This window comes from Marmota marmota, unplaced genomic scaffold (assembly GCF_001458135.2).
Source record: "Marmota marmota marmota unplaced genomic scaffold, marMar, whole genome shotgun sequence".
NCBI lineage: Eukaryota > Metazoa > Chordata > Mammalia > Rodentia > Sciuridae > Marmota > Marmota marmota.
Genome location: NW_026000103.1, coordinates 1,881,729 through 1,902,585, shown reverse-complemented (window position 1 = coordinate 1,902,585; position 20,857 = coordinate 1,881,729). Strand labels below are relative to the sequence as shown.

At 34.8% G+C, this 20,857-nt stretch overlaps 1 protein-coding gene across 9 annotated transcripts in view; it reads left to right on the top strand.

The window, feature by feature from the left end:
- The window catches only part of Dennd4c (DENN domain containing 4C), a 96,194-nt gene that overhangs the window by 21,659 nt on the left and 53,678 nt on the right, over nucleotides 1-20,857 (top strand). For 7 of the 9 annotated variants that reach the window (XM_048783898.1, XM_015502570.2, XM_015502569.2 and 4 more), the window contains 7 exons: nucleotides 55-124; nucleotides 2,271-2,440; nucleotides 8,749-8,987; nucleotides 10,241-10,307; nucleotides 11,459-11,517; nucleotides 13,479-13,623; nucleotides 17,656-17,831. In XM_048783898.1, the coding sequence (XP_048639855.1) occupies nucleotides 55-124; nucleotides 2,271-2,440; nucleotides 8,749-8,987; nucleotides 10,241-10,307; nucleotides 11,459-11,517; nucleotides 13,479-13,623; nucleotides 17,656-17,831 (926 nt within the window). Of the gene's footprint in view, nucleotides 1-35; nucleotides 125-554; nucleotides 750-2,270; nucleotides 2,441-8,748; nucleotides 8,988-10,240; nucleotides 10,308-11,458; nucleotides 11,518-13,478; nucleotides 13,624-17,655; nucleotides 17,832-20,857 lie in introns of those variants that run through there. The other 2 variants (XM_048783902.1, XM_048783903.1) reach the window with 2 other exon arrangements.

The following is a 20,857-nucleotide window of genomic DNA, read 5'->3' as shown; positions in this document are numbered from 1 at the left end:
TTCCCTTTTTTTTTTTTTTTTTTGTCTTTTGTAAGACTTATTCATGTTTTACAGTGGGGTTCCAGTGTATTTCTATGTTACAAGAAGTCTGTGCCTGCTTCAAATGCAATAGCATATAAAGCTGGTAAGTGAATTGAAGATTTGTCTCTATTATTATAGTTATAGGTGCACATTAACATTTGGCTAGAAGAGACAAAGTATATCCCCTTATGTAGTTTGTGGAATTGATCTATTCATAAAATTGAATTACCTATAATTTTAGCATATAAAATTTCTTAAATGCATTATGTACCACAAGGTAATGCTCCTCTCCCACACAAAAATATGCTAATTAAGTTTAAACTTTTTTTTTTATAGCAAGCATTATGTGGAATAAATATTAAAGCTTTCAGTCTATACTAATAGAGTTAACACTTTAATGGGAAACTGCTTACTCTCTGACCTTTTATATTTTGGCAATCAGGAAGGTGTCAAACTGCATCTTTACTTCTTATATTTCCTTCTCTTATCTTTGTGTGTCTTATTTGAAACCACATGTTACTTGCCATGAAAAGTGGACTTGCTTCCTTTCTTGTTGCAAAGAATCAGCTATATGGAGGAGAGGAGGGCCTGAGAAACTTTTCTGCCATGAAGTTTTTGAGAAATCTATCGCCACATTCTTACTGCACAGTAAAGTGTCAAGGGCTGTAAAGATTTAAGTGTGACCTCTTCATCCCACTGGTATGGTGGGATAAAAACTGAAAATACAGGTATGCTCCAGTTGTAAATAGAAGAACTACTGGAATACTTCTTTGTGAAAAGAAGCAGTGCCAATTACTTTTTGATCATGCACAGTTTTTGAAATGGACTCTACTTCAGGGGTGTCAGGCAAATCCATAATTGAAAACTTGATTGTCCTCATAAAAACATTCATACTAATGAATCAAACAATTTAATTGATACTATAAAAATAAAGGCAACAACTGTAAAATTCAGTGTGATCTTAAAATATGTAACTGCTAATGATTGTTGTAATGTGTTGATTGTACATAATTCCCTAGAATGTTTTTTCTTTTTTTGTGGGGAGAGGGTTTCACTTAAAAAACAACAAACAAACAAAATCACTAGCTGGGTATGGTGGTACATGCCTATAAACCAGCAACTTGGGATGCTGAGGCAGGTGGATTGTAAGGTTTAGGCTAGCATCAGCAATTTAGCAAGACCCTGAGCAACTTAGTGAGACCCTGTCTCAAAATAAAAAGGGCTGAGGATGTAGCTCAATGGTAAAGTGCCTCTGGGTTCAATCCCTAGTACCCCCTCCCCCCAAAAAAAATTGTTGAAAGAAACTGTGAAAGTATTTAGATACTTGATATCAGGGACATTTATTTTAGAATACAGAGTTTTGGAGACTGGATATGAACTCAAAAGTCTGGTAGTGATTTTCAGATTTTTAACTTAGAAGTTGTTAAATTAGAGGCTAATTAATGATGCCATGTAGCTACTTTGGTTCTCTCAGTGCTCCCTGCTCCTGCTTTTTGGGTCTCACATACTCTGTACTCAGTGTCAGGGGTTTCTGTTTTGTTTACTTTTCATGTTGCATGCCTTTTGCACTGCTTCTCCCTCATGAGTGTAGGAGCTATGATAATTTCTGTTGCCTTGGCATTATTTCATAACACTTGTACCTTCCCTGAATTTTTTTCTGAAGACTAACTGAAATAGTAAATTTTCCTATAACTTTCTTACCATTTTTTCACAAGGTGTTAATGTATGTAGAAAAAAACACATTTACGATTGTGATTAAGATTGAAAAGTCTTGACTAGTATATTTAATACATTTCCATGTTATAATTTACTATAAGTCCATGGGTAAAATTTAAAGGGTAAATTTGTTAGCTTATTTTAATTTCTGTCATAGCAAGAGAAAAATTGATTTTGAGCTGGGTGTGGTGGTGCATGCCTGTAATCCCAGTGGCTTGGGAGGCTGAGGCAGAGGATTCTAAATTCAAGGCCAGCCTCAGCAAATTAGTGAGGCCCTAAACAACCTAGTGAGACCGTGTCTCAAAATAAAAAATAAAAAAGGGCTGGGTACATGGCTTAGTTGTTAAGTACTCCTGGATTCAGCTGTTGGTTGAGAGTTTTCCCAGTTACCCCCATCCCCCAAATTGATTTTGAAATTTCATAGATATTTCCATGAAATTTGGTATTAAAATATCCTGTTAATACATATTATATATAGTTTATTGAAAAGTGACTTTCAAAGAAAATTCATCATTACCTCCTTTTCCCAAAAGGTTTAATTTTTAGGTATCCAGAAGATGACTATGAATCCTTTCCACTCTCAGAATCTGTACCTCTTTTCTGCCTTCCTATGGGAGCAACTATTGAATGTTGGGATCCTCAAACCAAATATCCACTTCCAGTTTTTTCAACTTTTGTCCTGACAGGTTCTTCAGCTGAAAAGGTATATTTTTGTCTTGTTGATGAACTCTATTTTGTCCATGTTTCTTATTCTAGTGGTTAATATGATGTAAGCTTTGGATATTAGCATTATTTAAACAAAAGACATTTAAATTGCTGGATGCGGTGGGGCTCACCTGTAATCCCAGCAGCTTGGGAGGCTGAGGATGGAGGATGGAGAGTTCAAAGCCAGCTTTAGAAAAAGCGAGGCGCTAAGCAATTCAGTGAGACCCTGTCTCTAAATAAAATACAAAATAGGGCTGGGAATATGACTCAGTGATCAAGTGAGTTCAATCCCCTGTACCAAAAAAAAAAAAAACACAAACATTTAAATGTATGTTATAATGCCCAATGTGAGTACCCTCATGAAATGTCCATGCTAATACCCCTGGAGTTTCTGAGGCTTTCTGGAGAAACCATTCAAAAAATAAGAAGGGTTGGGGATGTAGCTCAATGGTATAGTGTCACTGAGTTCAGTCTCCAGTACAGCAAAAAAAAAAAGCCCTAAAAGCAAAAGTTAGTGAATGGATTAAACAACAGGTCAGACATAACTAAAGGAAGAATTAGTGATATGGAATATAGATATTTTTAAATGTGGCACAGTAAAACATAAAAGGAATTTGAAGATGTGGCAGAGAGAATCAGAAGGTTCAGTAAGTATTTAATGAGTTGCAAAAGGAGAGACTAGAAAAGAAAAAGGGAACACTTTAAGAGCTGTTGGTTGAGAGTTTTCCAAAGTTGATGGAAAGTTGTCTTTAAAGGTACACTTTGAATTTTTAGCAGAAAAAATAATTAATAAGTAAACTCACTCCTTTATGATAGTAAAACTGTATATAAACTAATACATAAAATATATAATATTTTAAAAACTATATCTAAAACTAGTACACCAAAGACAGAAGAGCAAAGAAACAGGATATTGTCTTATATAAAATATGTATTGCATAAATCAGTAATATTGACATAAAATGATAGATTAAAATAAAGGAGGGTGGGTGCCGTGGTGCTTGCCTGTGATCCAGTGACTCTGGAGACTGAGGCAGGATGATATTAAGTTTGAGGTCAACCTCAGCAACTTAGTAAGATCCTGTTTCCAAGTTAAAAAAATGTTGGGGAGAGGTGGCTGGGGATATTGCTCAGTGGTAGAGAACCACTGGGTTCAATCCACAGTACTGGGGGGGGGGGGAGGGGGATAATAGCTGGGGTTGTGGCTTAGAGGTAGAGCGCTCATCTACCATGTGTGAGTCACTGGATTTGGTCCTCAGCACCCCATAAAAATAAAATAAAGATATTGTGTCCACCTATAACTAAAAAATAAATATTAAAAAAAGCAGATAACAGTGGAAATTGAAAACTTTTTTAGGAAAGTTGATAAAGAAGCAATTTTATTGAAAAAACATATCTCACCACAGATGACTCATGTGGATCAACAGAATTTATATGTGGTCTCATGCTGTAACTTTATGACCTTTATATTAAAGATAAAATATCTCTCATAATATAAAGATCAGTGCTGTGTTAACTTGTTAACTTGTTAGCTTAATGATCATTTATGTTTCTCATTGAAAGTTGTTAATATAACTGAAAATTTAAAAATCTTTAAATTATCTGGCTGGGTGAAGGTAGTGCATGCCTGTAATCCTTGTTAACTTGGGAGACTGAGGCAGGAGGATCACAATTTCGAGGTCAGCATCAGCAATTTAGTGAGACCCTCAGTTTTGTGTTGCTGTGACTGAAATATCTGACAAGAACAATTTAGAGCAGGGAACATTTATTTGGGGCTCCTGATTTCAGAGGTCCAGTCCAGTCCATAGGTGGTCAAGTCCATTGCTCTGTGCCCAAGTGAGGCAATGTGATTATATGCTTTCTTTTTTTTTTTTTTTGTTACCAGGAATTGAACTAGGGGTGCTTAACCACTGAGCCACATCTCCAGCTTTTTTTTTTTTTTTTCTTATAAAGAAAGCAAAGTTGGGGCTGGGGTTATAGCTTGCCTCGAATGCATGAGGCCCTGGGTTCAATCCTCAAGCACCACATTAAAGAAATAAATAAATAAAAATAAAGACACTAAAAAATAAAAAGGCACCTTTGTCTTAAAAAAAAAAAAAAAAGAAAAGAAAAGAAAGCAAGCATAAGTTGCTGAGGTTGACTTTGAACTCTGTGATCCTCCTCCTCAGTTTTCTGAGCCTCTGGGATTATAGGTATGTGCCACAGTGGCCCATGTGATTACATGGTCAATTACTAATAAGATTTATGAAGTATAGAGAGAAGGACTGATTGGTTTGGAGGAGGGGATGGGTATGATGTTAGAAATGCTTTACAAAGTATTCACAAAATACCTTAGCAGTATTTTGAAGAATAGATCAGGAGGAAGCACCAAAGTATAACAGTATGTACAAAGGTACAAAATAATGAAATAATACCTATGCCTCGTACTGTATATAGTTCTGTATTATTAAATAGGAATTGAGAACATTATGCCAGTCACATGGACTGGGATGTATCACCTGTAATGGGGAGCTTTTGATGGATCAAATTATTAACTCAGCAGGTCTATGGCCACTAAAATACTCCTTGCTGAGACCAGTTAGTATTTACTGCAGTGCTTGTTTTTTTAATGTAAATTTTAAAAATTTATATATGACAGCAGAATGCATTATAATTCTTATTACATATATACAGTACAATTTTTTATATCCCTGGTTGTATACACAGTATATTCACACCAATTCATGTCTTCATACCTGTACTTTGGATAGTAATGATCATCACATTCCATCATCATTAATAATCCCATGCCCCCTCCCTTCCCCTCCAAACCCCCTGCCCTATGTAGAGTTGGTCTATTCCTCTCATGCTCCCCTTCCCTATCCCACCATGAATCAACCTCCTTATATCAAAGAAAACATTTGGTATTTGGTTTTATGGGATTGGCTAATTTCACTTAGCATTATCTTCTCTAACTCCAACCATTTACCTGCAAATGCCATGATTTTATTGCTGAGTAATATTCCATTATGTATATATGCCACATTTTTTTTTTTATCCATTCATCTATTGAAGGGCATCTAAGTTGGTTCCACAGTTTAGCTATTGTGAATTGTTGCAGTGCTTACTTTGAGATGTGGTGAGTCAACATGGAGTTGAAAGTTTCTAGCTTAAAGACTGGGTAACTTGGGACTGGGTAATATGCTGTCACTGAGTGAGATTGGAAACACTGGAAAAAGTGTGTATGCAATGAATTCACTTTTGAAAATGTTTTATGTTTCCTATGGGACTTTCAGCTACAGGTATTGTCATGTTATTTAGAAATAGAAGTTTGGAGTTAAGATAGTAAAGGTTTGTGTTTTGTTAGTTCAACTGTTAAATTCCTGAAGTTGGGTATGTTAGTGCATGCTTGTAATCTTAGCTACCAGGGAGGGTAAGGCATGAGGATCCCAAGTTGAAGGCCAGCCTCAGCCCCTATCTCAAAAGAAAAATAAAACGGGCTAGGGATTTAGTGCCCCTGGGTTCAATCCCCAGTACCAAAAAAACAGAAAACAAAAACATCAAAACCTTCAAAAGATGAAATTTCCAAATAAAATTAAAACCTTGAGGAGTGCCAGTATTTAAGTGTTGGGTAATAGAATTGAATGTAGTGTTGGATCGAAAAAAGAGGCCACAAAGATACTAAAAGAAGCCAAGCACAGTGGTGCATGCCTATAATCCCAGAAGCTCGGAAGGCTGAGACAGAAGGATCATGAGTTCAAAGCCAGCCCCAGCAACAGCAAGGTGCTAAGCAACTCAGTGAGACTGTGTCTTTAATAAAATACAAAAAATTGGATTGGGGATGTGGCCCAGTGGTTGAGTGCCCCTGAGTTCATTCCCAGGTACTCCCCCCTGCCCCCCAAATACCTAAAGAGTATAGTTTCAAAACAGAGGAATGTTAGCTGTACTTTGTTATAGAGAGATCAAAAAAAATTAAGCCCTGAAAGTCATTGGGATCTTGATTAGAATTGTTTTAATGGAAATAGAAGGTAGATTGTAGTAGACAGAGGTGAAAAAATAGAGGTACTTTGTTTAATAACAAAGATGCCAATAGGTGCTTGACCAAATGATCTTAGAAAAGAAAGTAATTAAAACCATCTAAGGGCCCTTAGGTTAAAAGAAAATAAAGGGATACAGGGACTGTAAAAAGTGTAGATGTAATTGTGTGTGTGTGTATGTGTGTGTGTGTGTATACATGTGCATACATATATGATATATAAAATTTAACCCAAGGCTAAAGTGATAAAGCCCTTGCCTAGCATGTGCAAGCCCCTGGGTTCAAACCCCAGCATCACAAAAGGTCAAGAAATGAACAATAGAACAAATACACACATACAGATATACAAAACTCAGAATATATCAACGACCTCAACTTGAGAACTGTAAGTATAAACTCTTTAGAAGAAAGCATAGGTAAAAATCTTAATGACACTGGTTTTGCTGGTGATATCTATTATGGCATGAAAAGCAAAATTAGGGCAAAAGAAAAAGTGGATAAATTGGACTTCAACAAAATTAATAACACTTTTTCCCATCTAGGAACACTATCAAGAGAGTGAAAAGGGAGAGAATTATTGCAAATTATATATCTGAGAAGATTGTTGTTTGTTTTGTTTTGTTTTGTATTATGGTTCTAAGATCGAACCTGGGCCTGGCAAATACTAAGTAGTCCCTGTACCACTGAGCTCCATTCCCAGATGATAGGGTATTTATATCTAGAATATATTATATAAAAACCTCCTGTAACAAAAACTGAATAACCCAATTTAAAAATGGCCCAAGGACTTAAGTTGATATTTCTCCAAAGAAGTACAAATTGCAGTAAGATAAAAGATGTTCAATATCTCTATGCATTAGGGAAATGCAATGAAAACAATAGTGAGATAACACTTTACACCCATTAGGATGGCTGTTAAAAACCATAAAATCTACTGTGTTGGTACAAGCCTGTAATCCTAAATATTTCAAAAGTCTGAGGCAGGAGGATTCAGGTTTGAGGCCAGCCCAGGCAACTTATGAGACCCTATCTCAAAATGGCTAGGAGTGGTGGTGCACACCTGTAATGCCAGCTATTCTGGAGGCTGAGGCAGGAGAATTGTGGGTTTGAGGCCAATCTCAGCAATTTACTGAAACCCAGTTTCAAAATAAATAATAAAAAGGGCTAGTGATAAAGTTCAGTGGTGCCAGAATGCCCTGGGTTTAATCCCTATTACCCCCCCGCCAAAAAAAAAAAAAAAAAAAAAAAAAAAAAGAAAAACAAGCAAGCAAACAAACCCCAGAAAATAAGTATTGTTGAGGATATGAAGAAATTGGAATCCTTGAACTTTGCTAATGGGAATATAAAATGGTGCTGCTGCTGTGGAAACAGTTTGGCATTTCCTCCAAAGAGTAAACAGAATTATCATTCAGTCCAACAGTTTCATTCCTAGGTATACACCCAAAATAATTGAAAGTAGGGACTCAGAACTTGTACTTCAGCACTCTCAGCAGCATTAATCACAGTAGTCAAAAGGTAGAAACAACCCAATTCCCGTAATTGGATGGATAAACAAAATGAGGTATACATGCACAATAGAATATTATTCAGCCTTTAAAGGGAGTAAAACAGGGATATATGCTGCAACATAGAAGAACTTTGAAAACATGCTAAGCAAAATAATCCAGACACAAAAAGGACTAACACTATATGATTTCACTTGTACAAAGCACGTTAAAATAGGAAAATTCATAGATACAAAAAGTAGAATAGAAGTTACCAGGGACTTGGAATGGGGGTGAGGGAATGGTAAATTTCTGTGAAGGGATACACAGCTTCCCTTTGAAGTGATAAAAAAATTCTGAAAGTGGACAGTGGTAATGGTTGTATAACACTGTGAAGGTTCATTCCACTGAATTGTACACTTAAAAATGATTGAAGGGTTAAATTTTGTTAAGTATATTTTACCATAGTACAAAAAAAAAAAAAAAAACACAAATGCAACTTGACTGTGGTCATTCGGGTATATTCTCTAGCGTAAGTGGTAGGTAAAAATTTCACTGTGTGGTTTAAAATGAAAATATAAGAGGTTAGTGTCCACTTTTGTATACTGTATGTGCTTGAATGTATAAATATAGTGGAAAAAAATTAAAGGAATTTACATCAAAATTTGGTTATCTTTGGGATGGAATTTTGAGTGAGATGTTTTTCTTTTCATTTGCACTCCCAGCAAATATTTCTTATTTCATGAGAGAAAAAGAAATTAATTTAAAAAAATAAACTCAAATCTTATAACAATTCTGTTACTCTAGGTATATGGAGCTGCCATCCAGTTTTACGAACCATATTCTCGGGAACTTCTAACAGAGAAACAGCTTATGCAGCTGGGCTTGTTGACACCTGTGGAGAGAAAAGTGATCTCTAAATCCATCAATTCAAACAAATGCATTTGTTTACTCTCACACTGGCCTTTTTTTGATGCTTTTAGAAAGTTTCTTATGTTTATCTACAAACTTTCTGTGTCTGGACCACATCCTCTTCCCATTGAAAAGTATGTATAATGATTAGATTGAAGTCTGGTGGAAAAACTGAATGTATATGAATATGTTTCATTGTTAATCCAGCTTTAGCAGCAAAATTGAAAGGGAAGGAGAGTCACAGTTACCCTAGTTTTTACGTAACTCTCTTCTTCACCTGAGTCATTGAATGTAATTTAAAATTGAAGAGTGACAGTTAAGAATGCCCAAATATGAATCTTTCTGAGAATGTACCCGAGGAAGCAACTCATAGATTGTGTTGTGGTTTTCTTTTCATTCTCTAATAACCAAGACACACACAAGGGCACCCTCTATACTAAAGTGGCCAATTTGAGTTTTAAGTATAAAATTTTTCTAAACAGATATAGAAATTAGTAAAGGTGAGTTTTGTTAAATGTAAAGTTTGGGTTTTAGCATCAGAATTGTTGATAATTTTCCTTTAATTTATAGTTCTCTTTTCATGGAAATCTTTTGTAAGCAGAAAAATAGATATAGAGTTGCTCCTCTTTTTGCCCCCCAGTGGGGGGATTGAATCCAGGGCTTTCTGCATGCATGTGTTCTACCACTGAGCTATATCCCTAGCCCCATGAGAACTACTTTTTTTGTGTGTGTGGTGCTGGGGATTGAACCCAGGGCCTTGTGCATGAGAGGCAAGCACTCTACCAACTGAGCTATATCCCCAGCCGAAAACTATTTCTTTTTAATTTATATTTTCCTGGTAATAACAGGAGATATTAATATGGACTTTGTATCAGAAAGTACATCGCACATTTCAGAATTTTAATGGACATTTACTTACATTAAGGAAATTTCTTTGGGGCTGGGAATGTAGCTCAGGGTTAGCATGCATGCCTGCCTAGCATGTGTAAGGTCCTGGGTTCAATCTCCAGTATACAAAGTAAAAAAAGAAAAAAACAATTTTTTTTTTGTTTTGCATTACTAGGGATTGAACCCAGAGATGCTCTATCACTGAATTACACCTCTACCTCTCTACTTTTTAAAAACTTTTTATTCTGAGACAAGGTCTTACTAAGTTGCCCAGGCTTACCTTGAACCTCTTATTCTCCCACCTCAGTCTTTGAGTAGCTGGGATTACTTACAGGTGTCCGCCACTGTGCCTGGCCCCCAAATTTATTTCCTTAGCCTAAGTTTTAAATTAATAGCCTTGTCATATCTGAGATGAGGTATAGAGATAGTTAAGATTTGTTAAAATCTATGAAAAAGTTTAGAAAAGTAATTATGATCTTTATTTTAAATTCTTTTCCAGGCATATTTCACATTTTATGCAAAACATCCCTTTTCCTTCACCACAAAGACCAAGAATCCTTGTACAGGTAATTAAAAAGAAATACATTTTGAGAGAGCCCTGCATATGCCATTCTAGTCATTGTAGAGTGGATCCCATGACCCTTTGAGTATGAAGTGAAGCAATGCATTCATGAAGTTCAATTTCTATTATTTAATAGCTTTCCTGACCATTTTTCCTTAGGGGCTTTTTTTTTTTAGATCCTAAGTATGCAGAATTGGAATAATTATAATTTTTGGTTCATGACATTGTCATCATTGGTCCAAACATGGCCTTTATGTAGCTAAATTTAATAATATAAGACCCAGAATTACGATTTTGTTCCTAATTTTAGAGTGATGGATAAATGTTAAAAATGTATTGAACCATGGTTGGAGCAGGGAACTGAAACAATTTGTAATAGTGCTTTTTAATCTATCTATGCTCAAGGCTGGTTTCTTTTTCTTTCTAATAAGTGGCCAACCTAGGTAGGTATATAGCTTGTAACACATGCACCTTGCTGTAAGAGATCAGGATAGAAATAGACAGGTGTGTGTCCTGTCCATAGATGTTATTCCATTGCTTGAATGAGGGAGCAGGATCAGAGTGCCCTAAAAGCTGCTAAAGATTTTGATATATATTTATTATCTTTTCCTGGACAATAGTAGTTTGCATATAGCAGTTGAGTAGCACTGGTCTGTAGAGGCAAGCTTTTTAATATTTTTTTCCCTAAATATTAACATTATATATATGGTAGGATTAAGACAGATACTGTTGATCTTGAGTGTATTATTTTAGTTATTTTAGGAAATATTTTTACTAAATTAGTAAATATTTTACTAATTTAGTAAATATTTTACTAATTTAGTAAATATTTTAGTTCAAATATTAATATACATGAAGCAAATACAAAATACTTACCAGTTTATTGAGTAAATAAATCTGAGTCTTTTATATAAAGGAGTTATTCCCAAATTTTTAAGTAACTGCTTTTTAACCAGTTAACTGAATTAAAGCTCAAATTAACAATTTAGTTAAAAAGAACTTATGTAATACCTCTGAATAAATACAGCTGTCAGTTTATATCTTATTATATTTCAAAAAAATATTTCTGTGTATTGAACTATTTTCCATTTTACCTGATCTAAATATTTAGATTTCAAAATGGGTTTGGTTAATTTATTTTTCTTTTTTTTCAAGCTGTCAGTCCATGATGCATTAATATTATCACAGCCAGTTTCCACACCTTTACCACTAAGGTAATATTAATGATATTTATATGTTTGTTTGTTTGTTTACTTATTGAGTTGCTAGAGATTGAATCCAGGGCCTTGTGCATGGTAGCAGAGTGCTTTACTGCTGAGCTGCACACCCCCAGCCCAATTAATGATATTTAAAATGATATATTTCTTTATTCGGAGCAGAATACTTTAAAATATTTAGGGGTTAGGATAACAAAGTTAATTATTATTTTAAAAATAGGTAAGAATAGCTTTGATTTTTTTTTTTTTTTTTTGTATCAGGAATTGAACCCAGAGGCACTTTACCACTAAGTCACATCCCCTCTCATTTTATTTTATTATTTTATTTTTATTTATTTTTTTTAGAGAGAGTGAGAGGAAAGAGAGAGAGAGAAAGAGAGAGAGAGAATTTTTTAATATTTATTTTTTTTTTAGTTTTCGGCAGACACAACATCTTTATTTGTATGTGGTGCTGAGGATCGAACCCGGGCTGCACGCATGCAGGCGAGCACACTACCGCTTGAGCCACATCCCCAGCCCCTCATTTTATTTTTTATTTTTGAGACAGGGTCTTGATAAGTTGCTGAGGGTCTTGATAAGGTTGTCTTTGAACTTGTGATCCTCCTTCCTCAGGCTACTGAGTCCCTGGGATTACAGGTGTGTGCTGTTATCCTAGCTAACCTTAATGTTTCTGTCTTTGATACCTGGGTAGGTAATGGTGGTATTTTAAAATGGTAATACTTCAGAGAGTTGCAAGATTAGATGTAGGAAATTCTTCCTTTTTCCCTTTTATCTCCCATTCCCATATCCAAGTCATAACTAAATGTTCAAAGTGAAGAGATTTTAGCATCCTTTGTTTCTTTTCGTATGCATCACTAGTCTGGGCTAGCATGATTACTTATCCTTCATGATTGACTTCTTAATTAATCTTTTTACTCTTATCTTCATTCTTTATCTACCCTGCAGCCAGTGTGCCCTTTTGAGAATGCCAATATAATTGTGTCATTTCAATTTCAGCCTAATCTCATGTTATTTTTATCCCCTTACTTACTATTCAATACCTTGATTTAAACACTGACTTTATTTATTTATATTTTGCCCCAGGGCCTTTCCATATGTCATCTTTCTCCATTCCCCCAATTTTTTTTTTTTTGGTGTGTGTGTGTGTGTGTGTGTGTGTGTGGTACTTTTTTAAGGACCCAGAGGTCCTTTACCACTGAGCCACCTCCCCATCTCCCCATCTCTTTCCATTTTTTAAGACAGGGTCTCACTAAGTTACTGAGGCTGACCTTGAATTTGTGATTTTCCTGCCTGAACCTTTGGAGTGGCTGGTATCACAGTCATGGGCCATCATGTCTGGCTACCTCCATTCTTTTGAACTCAGCTCAAATGGTTGTAATTCATGAAAATCTTTCTCCATTAATAGCCCCTTTGTTTTGTAAAGAGAGTTTAAAGCATCCCATTATACTATCATTAAATTTGCTACTTTTTATTTTTTAAAAGTAGCAAATCTAGACTTGAAATTAATACTAGGTTCTCCATCTGTTAACATTCAGGAAATTATTTATTTATTGTAGTACCAGAGATTGAACTCAGGGGTTTTTTTTACCACAGAGCCACATTCCCAGCCCTTTTTACTTTGAGACAGGGTCTCACTAAGTTGCTTAGGGCTTCACTAAATTGCTGAGGCTGGCTTTGATTTTGTGATTCTCTTGCTCTAGCCTCCTGAGCCACTCAGATTACAGATATGCCCAATTGGGCCTGGCCTATTTATTTATGTTTTTTATTGGTGCATTATAATTATACATAATAGTGTGGTATTCATTGTGACATTCATTCAAGCACATAATAATCATTGGTTCAGTGTCAATTCCCAGTACTCCCCTGCCCCATTCTCTTAGGAAATGATTTAATAAGGAGATTATAATATGTTTTATCGAAGTAGTTCATAACCTTTTCTTTCTGTTTTTTTTTTCTAGTGGAGCCAACTTTAGTACCTTGCTGATGAATCTGGGTCCTGAGAATTGTGCAACACTGCTGCTCTTGGTTTTACTTGAGAGTAAGATTCTGCTGCATTCTCTTAGGCCAGCTGTGTTGACTGGGGTAGCTGAAGCTGTTGTAGCTGTAAGTACAGTATTCTACTTTTAGAACAAAATTGCTGATAGAGAATTTGCACTCTAAAGAGAAATATCCTTCAAAGAAAGCCCCTTTGAAAATTAACCAGTCCAGTAATAGTTCAATGTAATCAGGTTGCAAAGAAAAATAGGAAGTATGGAAGGAGGGTTGGGGGGAAGGGAGGGAGGATGGGAATGGAAAAGTCAGTAGGATGAATTATAAATTGGACATAAGTTTCCTATGTTCATGTATGAATACATGACCATTGTAACTCCACATCATGTACAACCACAAAAATGGGATGTTATACTCCATGTATGTATGACCAGTCAGAATACATTCTACTGTTTTGTATAACTAAAAAGAACAAATATATGAAAAAATTTAAAATATAAAAAAAAGAAAAATAGGAAGTGTAAAGAAAACAAAGGTGGTTTCTATTTGAAGAAAAATGTCAATTTCTAATTTTTTATATTTTAAAGTCTTTCAGTGAGAAACTGCATATTTATATACTAATAAATCTTATAAACGAAGCTGTCCATTGAGAGCTCTGGACAATTTCATTTTAAATTATACAAATGAATTACACAGTTAATTTCTCTCTTTTAATTTTTAATCATTGTATCCAGTAATATATATGACTTGATTATGGATAGAAAAATATCTAAATGATCAGCTCTTATATAAAGCACAAATAAAAATTAAATGAAGTACCTTGTATAAAACTCTATGATTGCTTCTTATTGCACTTAGAAAGAAATCTGATCATGTAGGACTTTATAAGCCATAGTGTAGAACTTTGGATTTTGCATTTCTCTAATTCTATATCTCATTTGTTATTTAAAGTAGTTGATTCTCCTCTCTTCCTAAGTCTCTTGTTTACTCCTGTATTGTTAGCACTTATTCCAGTTGTCTAGCATGGAGTAGGCATCAGGAAATAAATACTTGTTAAAACAATAAATGGAGTATGTCTCTAAGAACTTAATATTTTTGATGTTTTGATTTTGCGGTTCTGGGGATTGAACCTAGGGCTCCACCCATGTTAGGCAGGTACTCTACTGATCAGAGAAATGCTTCTATAACTGAAAATATTAATAACCATATGACATGGCTTTTGAAGATACTCATTATTACTTTTTCAGGTCTCTATAGTTGCATGTGAAAACACTAGTTGTTGTAATGAAACATTTGTTAATGAACTGACAGTTTTAGCAAGTTCCCTCTCAGATATTCCCTTTAAATGTTGGTGTTTATCCATACTCCTTTGTCAGACCCATTGTGGCCCAGGCTGATCTCAGCAATACAGTGCATGAACAGTTGGGGGAAAAAATGCACATTGAAATTGGTAATCTTATGAAAATTGCAGGACTATGTAGGTTTATGTTGCTGATAAGGAGAATTGTCTGAATAGTGTATAAAACCATTGATAAATCAGAATTTGATAAGCAAGTTAACACTTGAAGATAAAACTGAAAAAAAGGGTGAAGATGACAATACATGTTCAAAAGGAAAATGATTTGAATATCAAAGAACATTAAGAAATTAATGGAGGGGGATGTGGCTCAAGTGGTAGCGCGCTCGCCTGGCATGCGTGTGGCCTGGGTTCAATCCTCAGCACCACATACAAACAAAGATGTTGTGTCTGCCGAAAACTAAAATGTAAATAAAATATTTTAAAAAAATCTGAAAAGTATGTTTAAAAAAAAAAAAAGAAAAGAAATTAATGGAGACCCAAAGCAAAGATAGATGAAACTCTGAATGCTTTTTCAAAAATGACTCTATTTATGATGGTGTTGCAAAAATCAAAGGTGAAGAGAAGGATGCCATAGGTTGCTGTCACATAGTTTTATTCTAAGATTTTTTATTTGCAGGTATAAATTGTCTTTCATCAAATGAAAGATATCTTTCCCTCAAGGGAATCTTTTCTAAGTCCTTGCACGGTCCTATGAGAATGACTGCCCTTCAGCAATCTGATCTCATTTTCTACTACTCTTCCCCTTGCTCACTCTTGCCAACCTCACTTTTTGCTACCTTTAGAGCAGCCTTTGCCCTAGCTGCTCCTTGCATTTAAAGCACTGTTCTCTAGGTATCTTCCCCTTGGTTAAATCCCTCAACTTTTTCAGGTTTCTGCTTGGCCGTCACTTTATCCTCATTTTCCTAATACAACCTGCTTTCTCTCTCTCCTGCTCTGAACTCTAATCACTTTCCTGTGACTATCATTTTTTACATAGTGTATATATTTTATTTATTATGTCTTTTTTTTTTTTTGCGGGGGCGGGGGCAGGTACTGGGGATTGAACCGAACCTAGGGTGCTTAACGACTGTGTCATATCCCCAGCCCTTTTTAATTTTTATTTTGAGATACTGTCTCACTAATTTGCTGAGGCTTCCCTTGAACTTTAGAGTCACAGAAATTAAAGGTGTGTGCCACCATGCCTGGCCTTTTAAAAAATTTCAGCTGCTTTCTGTCACACCAGTTATTGACAAACCATGTCCAAATTCTGCATCTCACCTGTTTTTGCAAATAGTGAAGTTTTATTGGTACATAGGCCATTTTTTACATCTTAGCTAAGACTGTTTTCATGCACAAAAACAATTAAGTAGCTGTGACAGTGACAATATGACTTGTAAGACCTAAAATACGTAGAACTTTTTATAGAAAAAAGTAGATTAAAATCCTATGAGGATAAGAGGATAGGGATTTTTTTTTTTTTTTTTAATTCACTACTATGGTCTCATCATGAAGAACAATGTTAGGTACTTACTAAGTACTCTGATATTTGTCAAGTAAATAATGATTGAAGACAAAAAAACCCAATCCTGAATAACCATCTGTAATAACTGAGGTAATTAAGTGCTGTGGGTATTTCTTTGGGGTGAGTGGTGATAAATAAGGGTGAGAATTGACCCAGGTCTTAAGAAAGCAAGGATTTTAATAGGAGAGAAAAATTTTCACTATCAATGATTAAAATTTAAATCTAAGCTGATTAAAATTTTTTAATTATCAAAAATGTCTTTTTCTTTACAGCACATATGATACAATTAAAGTTTAGCTTTGTAAAGGAAGACTGGTAAAGATTCTTGAGGAATGTATTTTTAATGACTTTTTAAGATGTTATATTGCACTGAAGTTGGATTATTTAAAATGTTTATTTGAACGATCAAGCAATTTTTTATTGAGCATCAAGTGACTTTTACTATTCCCAAGAGAATCGTTAATTTTCTTTCTTTCTTTTTTATTTTTTGTGGTACTGGGGATTGAACCCAGACCTCATGCATGTGCGGCAAGCACTCTACCGACTGAGCTATATGTCCAGCCCGAGAATCATTAATTTTAAATATATTAGTATTTTTTAATGTGGTTGGGATCAAACTCAGGGCCTCACACATGCTAAGTACATGCTCTACAATTGAGCGATACCTTTTTTTTTTTTTTTAACTAGAGATTAACCACTGAGCCACATCTCCAATAAAATAAATAAATAAAATTTTATTTTAAGACAGGGTTTTCCTAAAGTGCTGAGAATGGTCTCAAACTTGCAATACTCCTGCCTCAGCCTCTAGAGAGCTGGCATTAGGTGTGCCCGCCCCCCCCCCGTTCCTACATTAGTGTTTTTTAAATCCTTAGTGCTCTTGGTTGAATTGTGGCCAGATATTGTTTTGACAATTAATAGGTGGCTGCAATGCATAAGCATTAAAAAGCATAAGTTTGTTTTATGATTTTTAGGGTAGTTTTGCTTTGATTCCATAAAATTGGAATGTGGGTTTTATATAGATATTATAAAAATTAACATGAAAAGTTGTTAGCATTTTTACTGTGCTTGTGATCATTGTCATACTTGAAAATTTTAATCACATTGGTTTATAGTATTGCTTAGTTATATTTTATAGTCATTCAGTTTGGGAATGAAGTTTAAGGTTAAAAAAAAAAAAACTAGACTTCACTGCTTTTCAGTGGTCCCTTTTCAGTAATATTAGTTAATTACATAATTTTCATTGCAAATTTAAAGTTTGGTTAATTTTTTATAACTTTTTCTCCAGATGATCTTTCCATTTCAGTGGCAATGCCCATATATTCCCCTTTGTCCTCTTTCACTGGCTGGAGTGCTTAGTGCACCTTTACCATTTATAGTTGGAGTTGACTCAAGGTATTTTGATCTTCATGACCCACCACCAGATGTTGTTTGCATTGACTTGGATACGAACATGTTATATGTGTAAGTTGCTTCATTTTGTATTATCTCCCATTTATATTTTTCACTATACGTAGTTACAGTTTTTAGAAGACATCTAGCAATATGTTGTTTTTGAAATTTATTAGTAAGTCTTCATGTTTAATGTAGTAATTCTTAAGCAGAGAAGGTATTAGAATCTGGGAAATTTGTGTAGTTTACAAAAAAGTTTAATATTAAAATATATTTGGTTATGTTAACAATGGCCAGGAGATATTTGGGTTTATCAAAAGAATATGGATTTGAAGAAAAGTCTGTACACTTGTTTTAAGAGCTTCAGAGATGATATGCCTTCTAGATTTAATTAAAAATCCATATGTAAGCAAAATGGATTTACCTGTTTTAGGTAAAGTTTAATCACAATGTAAGGTGATAGATACTCCATTTTCTTAGTTGTCAGGATTTGAATTTTATAAGGATCTCTTCTTTACTGCATAGAAATTGATATCAGAAATATGAGTAGTGGTACAGTTGAGGGTTTAGGGCATAGCATACCACATTAATAAAAGAATTAATTCTGGATAGATGCTTAAGAGCCGGTCCTCAACTCTTTCCCCCAAAGTGGGGAAGGGAAGGAAGTATTGGAAATTATTTTAAATTTCTTTTTACTTCCTTAGATCCTTTAGCACTTGAATTTTTTGCTCTTTCGGATTGATACTGAATAGATAAAAATCTTGGGTGAGGCCTGAATGGTCACAGCAGTGGAATTCGGTGGGAAGATACCTGTATTTGAACCAAAAGAATATCTTCAGGAAGGAAGAAAACATTTGCTATAACTAAAAAAGTCATTTTCAAACAGAAATATATTTTGAAATTATATAGCTGTAGTAGCTCCTTACTCTGGGTATATTTAGATTTGCTTACAACATGTAATAAACTACCTGAATGGATTAAATATTTGTAATTGTACACATTTTCTTGTTTGTAAGCTACTCTGAAAACAGTTAATTCTGTTATGTATCATTGTAGTCCTTCTAGAAATGACTATGAAATTATAACTCAGATTTTTACCTTACTTTATTTATTATTCTGAATTAAGATATTAGAGATTCTAAATTTTGCCATTTTGAATATTTTACATTAATAAAAATAGTGTTTTCTAAAGTCAATTTAGACTGATCAATTATACTTACAGAATTATGAAACTCTCCAGATACTAAAAGTGATGGCGCACACCTGTAATACCAGCAACTGGGGAGGCTGAGGCAGGAGGATCACAAGTTCAAAGACAGTCTAAGACAGTCTCAGCAACTTAGTGAGAGCCCATATCAAAAAGTAAAAAAGTGAAAAGGGCTAGAGATGTGACTTGGGAATTAAGTGCCCCTGAATTCTATTCCTGGTACCCCCCCCCCCCCCAANGTGCACTGGGGCCATATGACAGCATGCACAGAGTAGCATGGAGATTAGGAAGTGCCCTGGGTGTCTTGTGGCCAATCAGGCAGAGAATGGGGTCTGGTAAGGACTTAACATGGTAATTTATTTGCTTCCCCCCCCGCTTTTTTTTTTTGGTACCAGGGATTGAACCCAGGGGCATTTGACCACTGAGCCACATTCCCAACCCTATTTTGTATTTTATTTAGAGACAGGGTCTCACTGAGTTGCTTAGCACCTTGTATATATTCTTGATCTAGCACTTCTGCTTCTAGTAATGTATCATAATGTTTTATTTCATGTAAAATGATAAAAAGTTAAAAAAAGTTACTTACTATAGCATTTGTTTAAAGTAAAAAAATAAAATTGAGGTGTCTCAGCTGTGTTAAATGGTATACACATGCAATGGAATCCTACTCTACAGTACAAAATAAGTGAAAATGCTTTCTATGTTGGAAAAGATCACAAAAGATAAATTATTAAATAAAAAAATTTAAGGTGTATAATTACATATTTCAGTGTGCTGCTTGCTACTTGTGCAAAGAAGAGGTAGAGGATAAATATGCACTTTTGTTTGCTAGTTTTGGAATGAAACATTTAAATGTATACAAGAATGAAACAAAATTTAATCGGTTTTCTCTACTGTTCCTTTCTTTGTTAATATTTTCTGTTAATACTTATTATTTCTTGGTGTCTAAGGTTTAGAATCGTTCTTCTTGTCTAGCAGCTTAAGCTGGAAATACAGATTATTTTTAAACTTTATGTCTTCATGGTGATTATCTTTGGGATGGGAGGGAGCTGAGTAGATGGGAAACAAAGATATGTAAAAGGTTTTTGTTTTGTTTTGTTTTTGTACTAGGGTGGTTTACCACTGAGATACATACCCAGTCCTTTTAAAATTTTTTGTATTGAGAGAGGGTATTGCTAAGTTGCCTAGGGCCTCACTAAATTACTGAGGCTGACCTCCAAATTGGAATCCTCCTGCCTCAGCCTTCTGAGTTGTTGGGATTACAAGTATAAGCCATCACATCTGGCTAAAAAGTTGTTTTGGAAGTGAGATCATATTAACTATATTTAAAAAATGCCCAGTGGTTATTTGGACATTTGCTTTATTTATTAAGGCTTTGTTATTAGGTGAACTTACATTCAGAATTGCTCTATTTTTTAGTTAAATAAGTATTTCTATCATGTGCTTTTTAAAAAAATATTTCTGGTGCTCTTTGTATTAGTCTTTAACATTAATATAGTTGTGTTTGGTGTATCTTTTTCCATACTCTTTTTTTAATTTTTTAATATTTATTTTTTGGTATAGATGGACACAACACAATGCATTTTATTTTTATGTGGTGCTGAGGATTGAACCCGGGTCCCACCGGTGCTAGGCGAGCGCTCTACCACTAATCCACAATCCCAGCCCCCCATACTCTTTAAATTTCAGATTTTTCTCAATTATTATATATAAAAAAATTAAAAATCCAGTATAATACAGGTGCTGTAGTGCACACCTATAATCCTGGCAGCCAGGGAGGCTGAGGCAGGAGAATCACAACTTGGAGGTCAGCCTCAGCAACTTTGCAAGACCTTGTTTCAAACTAAAAAAATATAAAACATCCCTGGGTTCAATCCCTGGGTTCAATCCC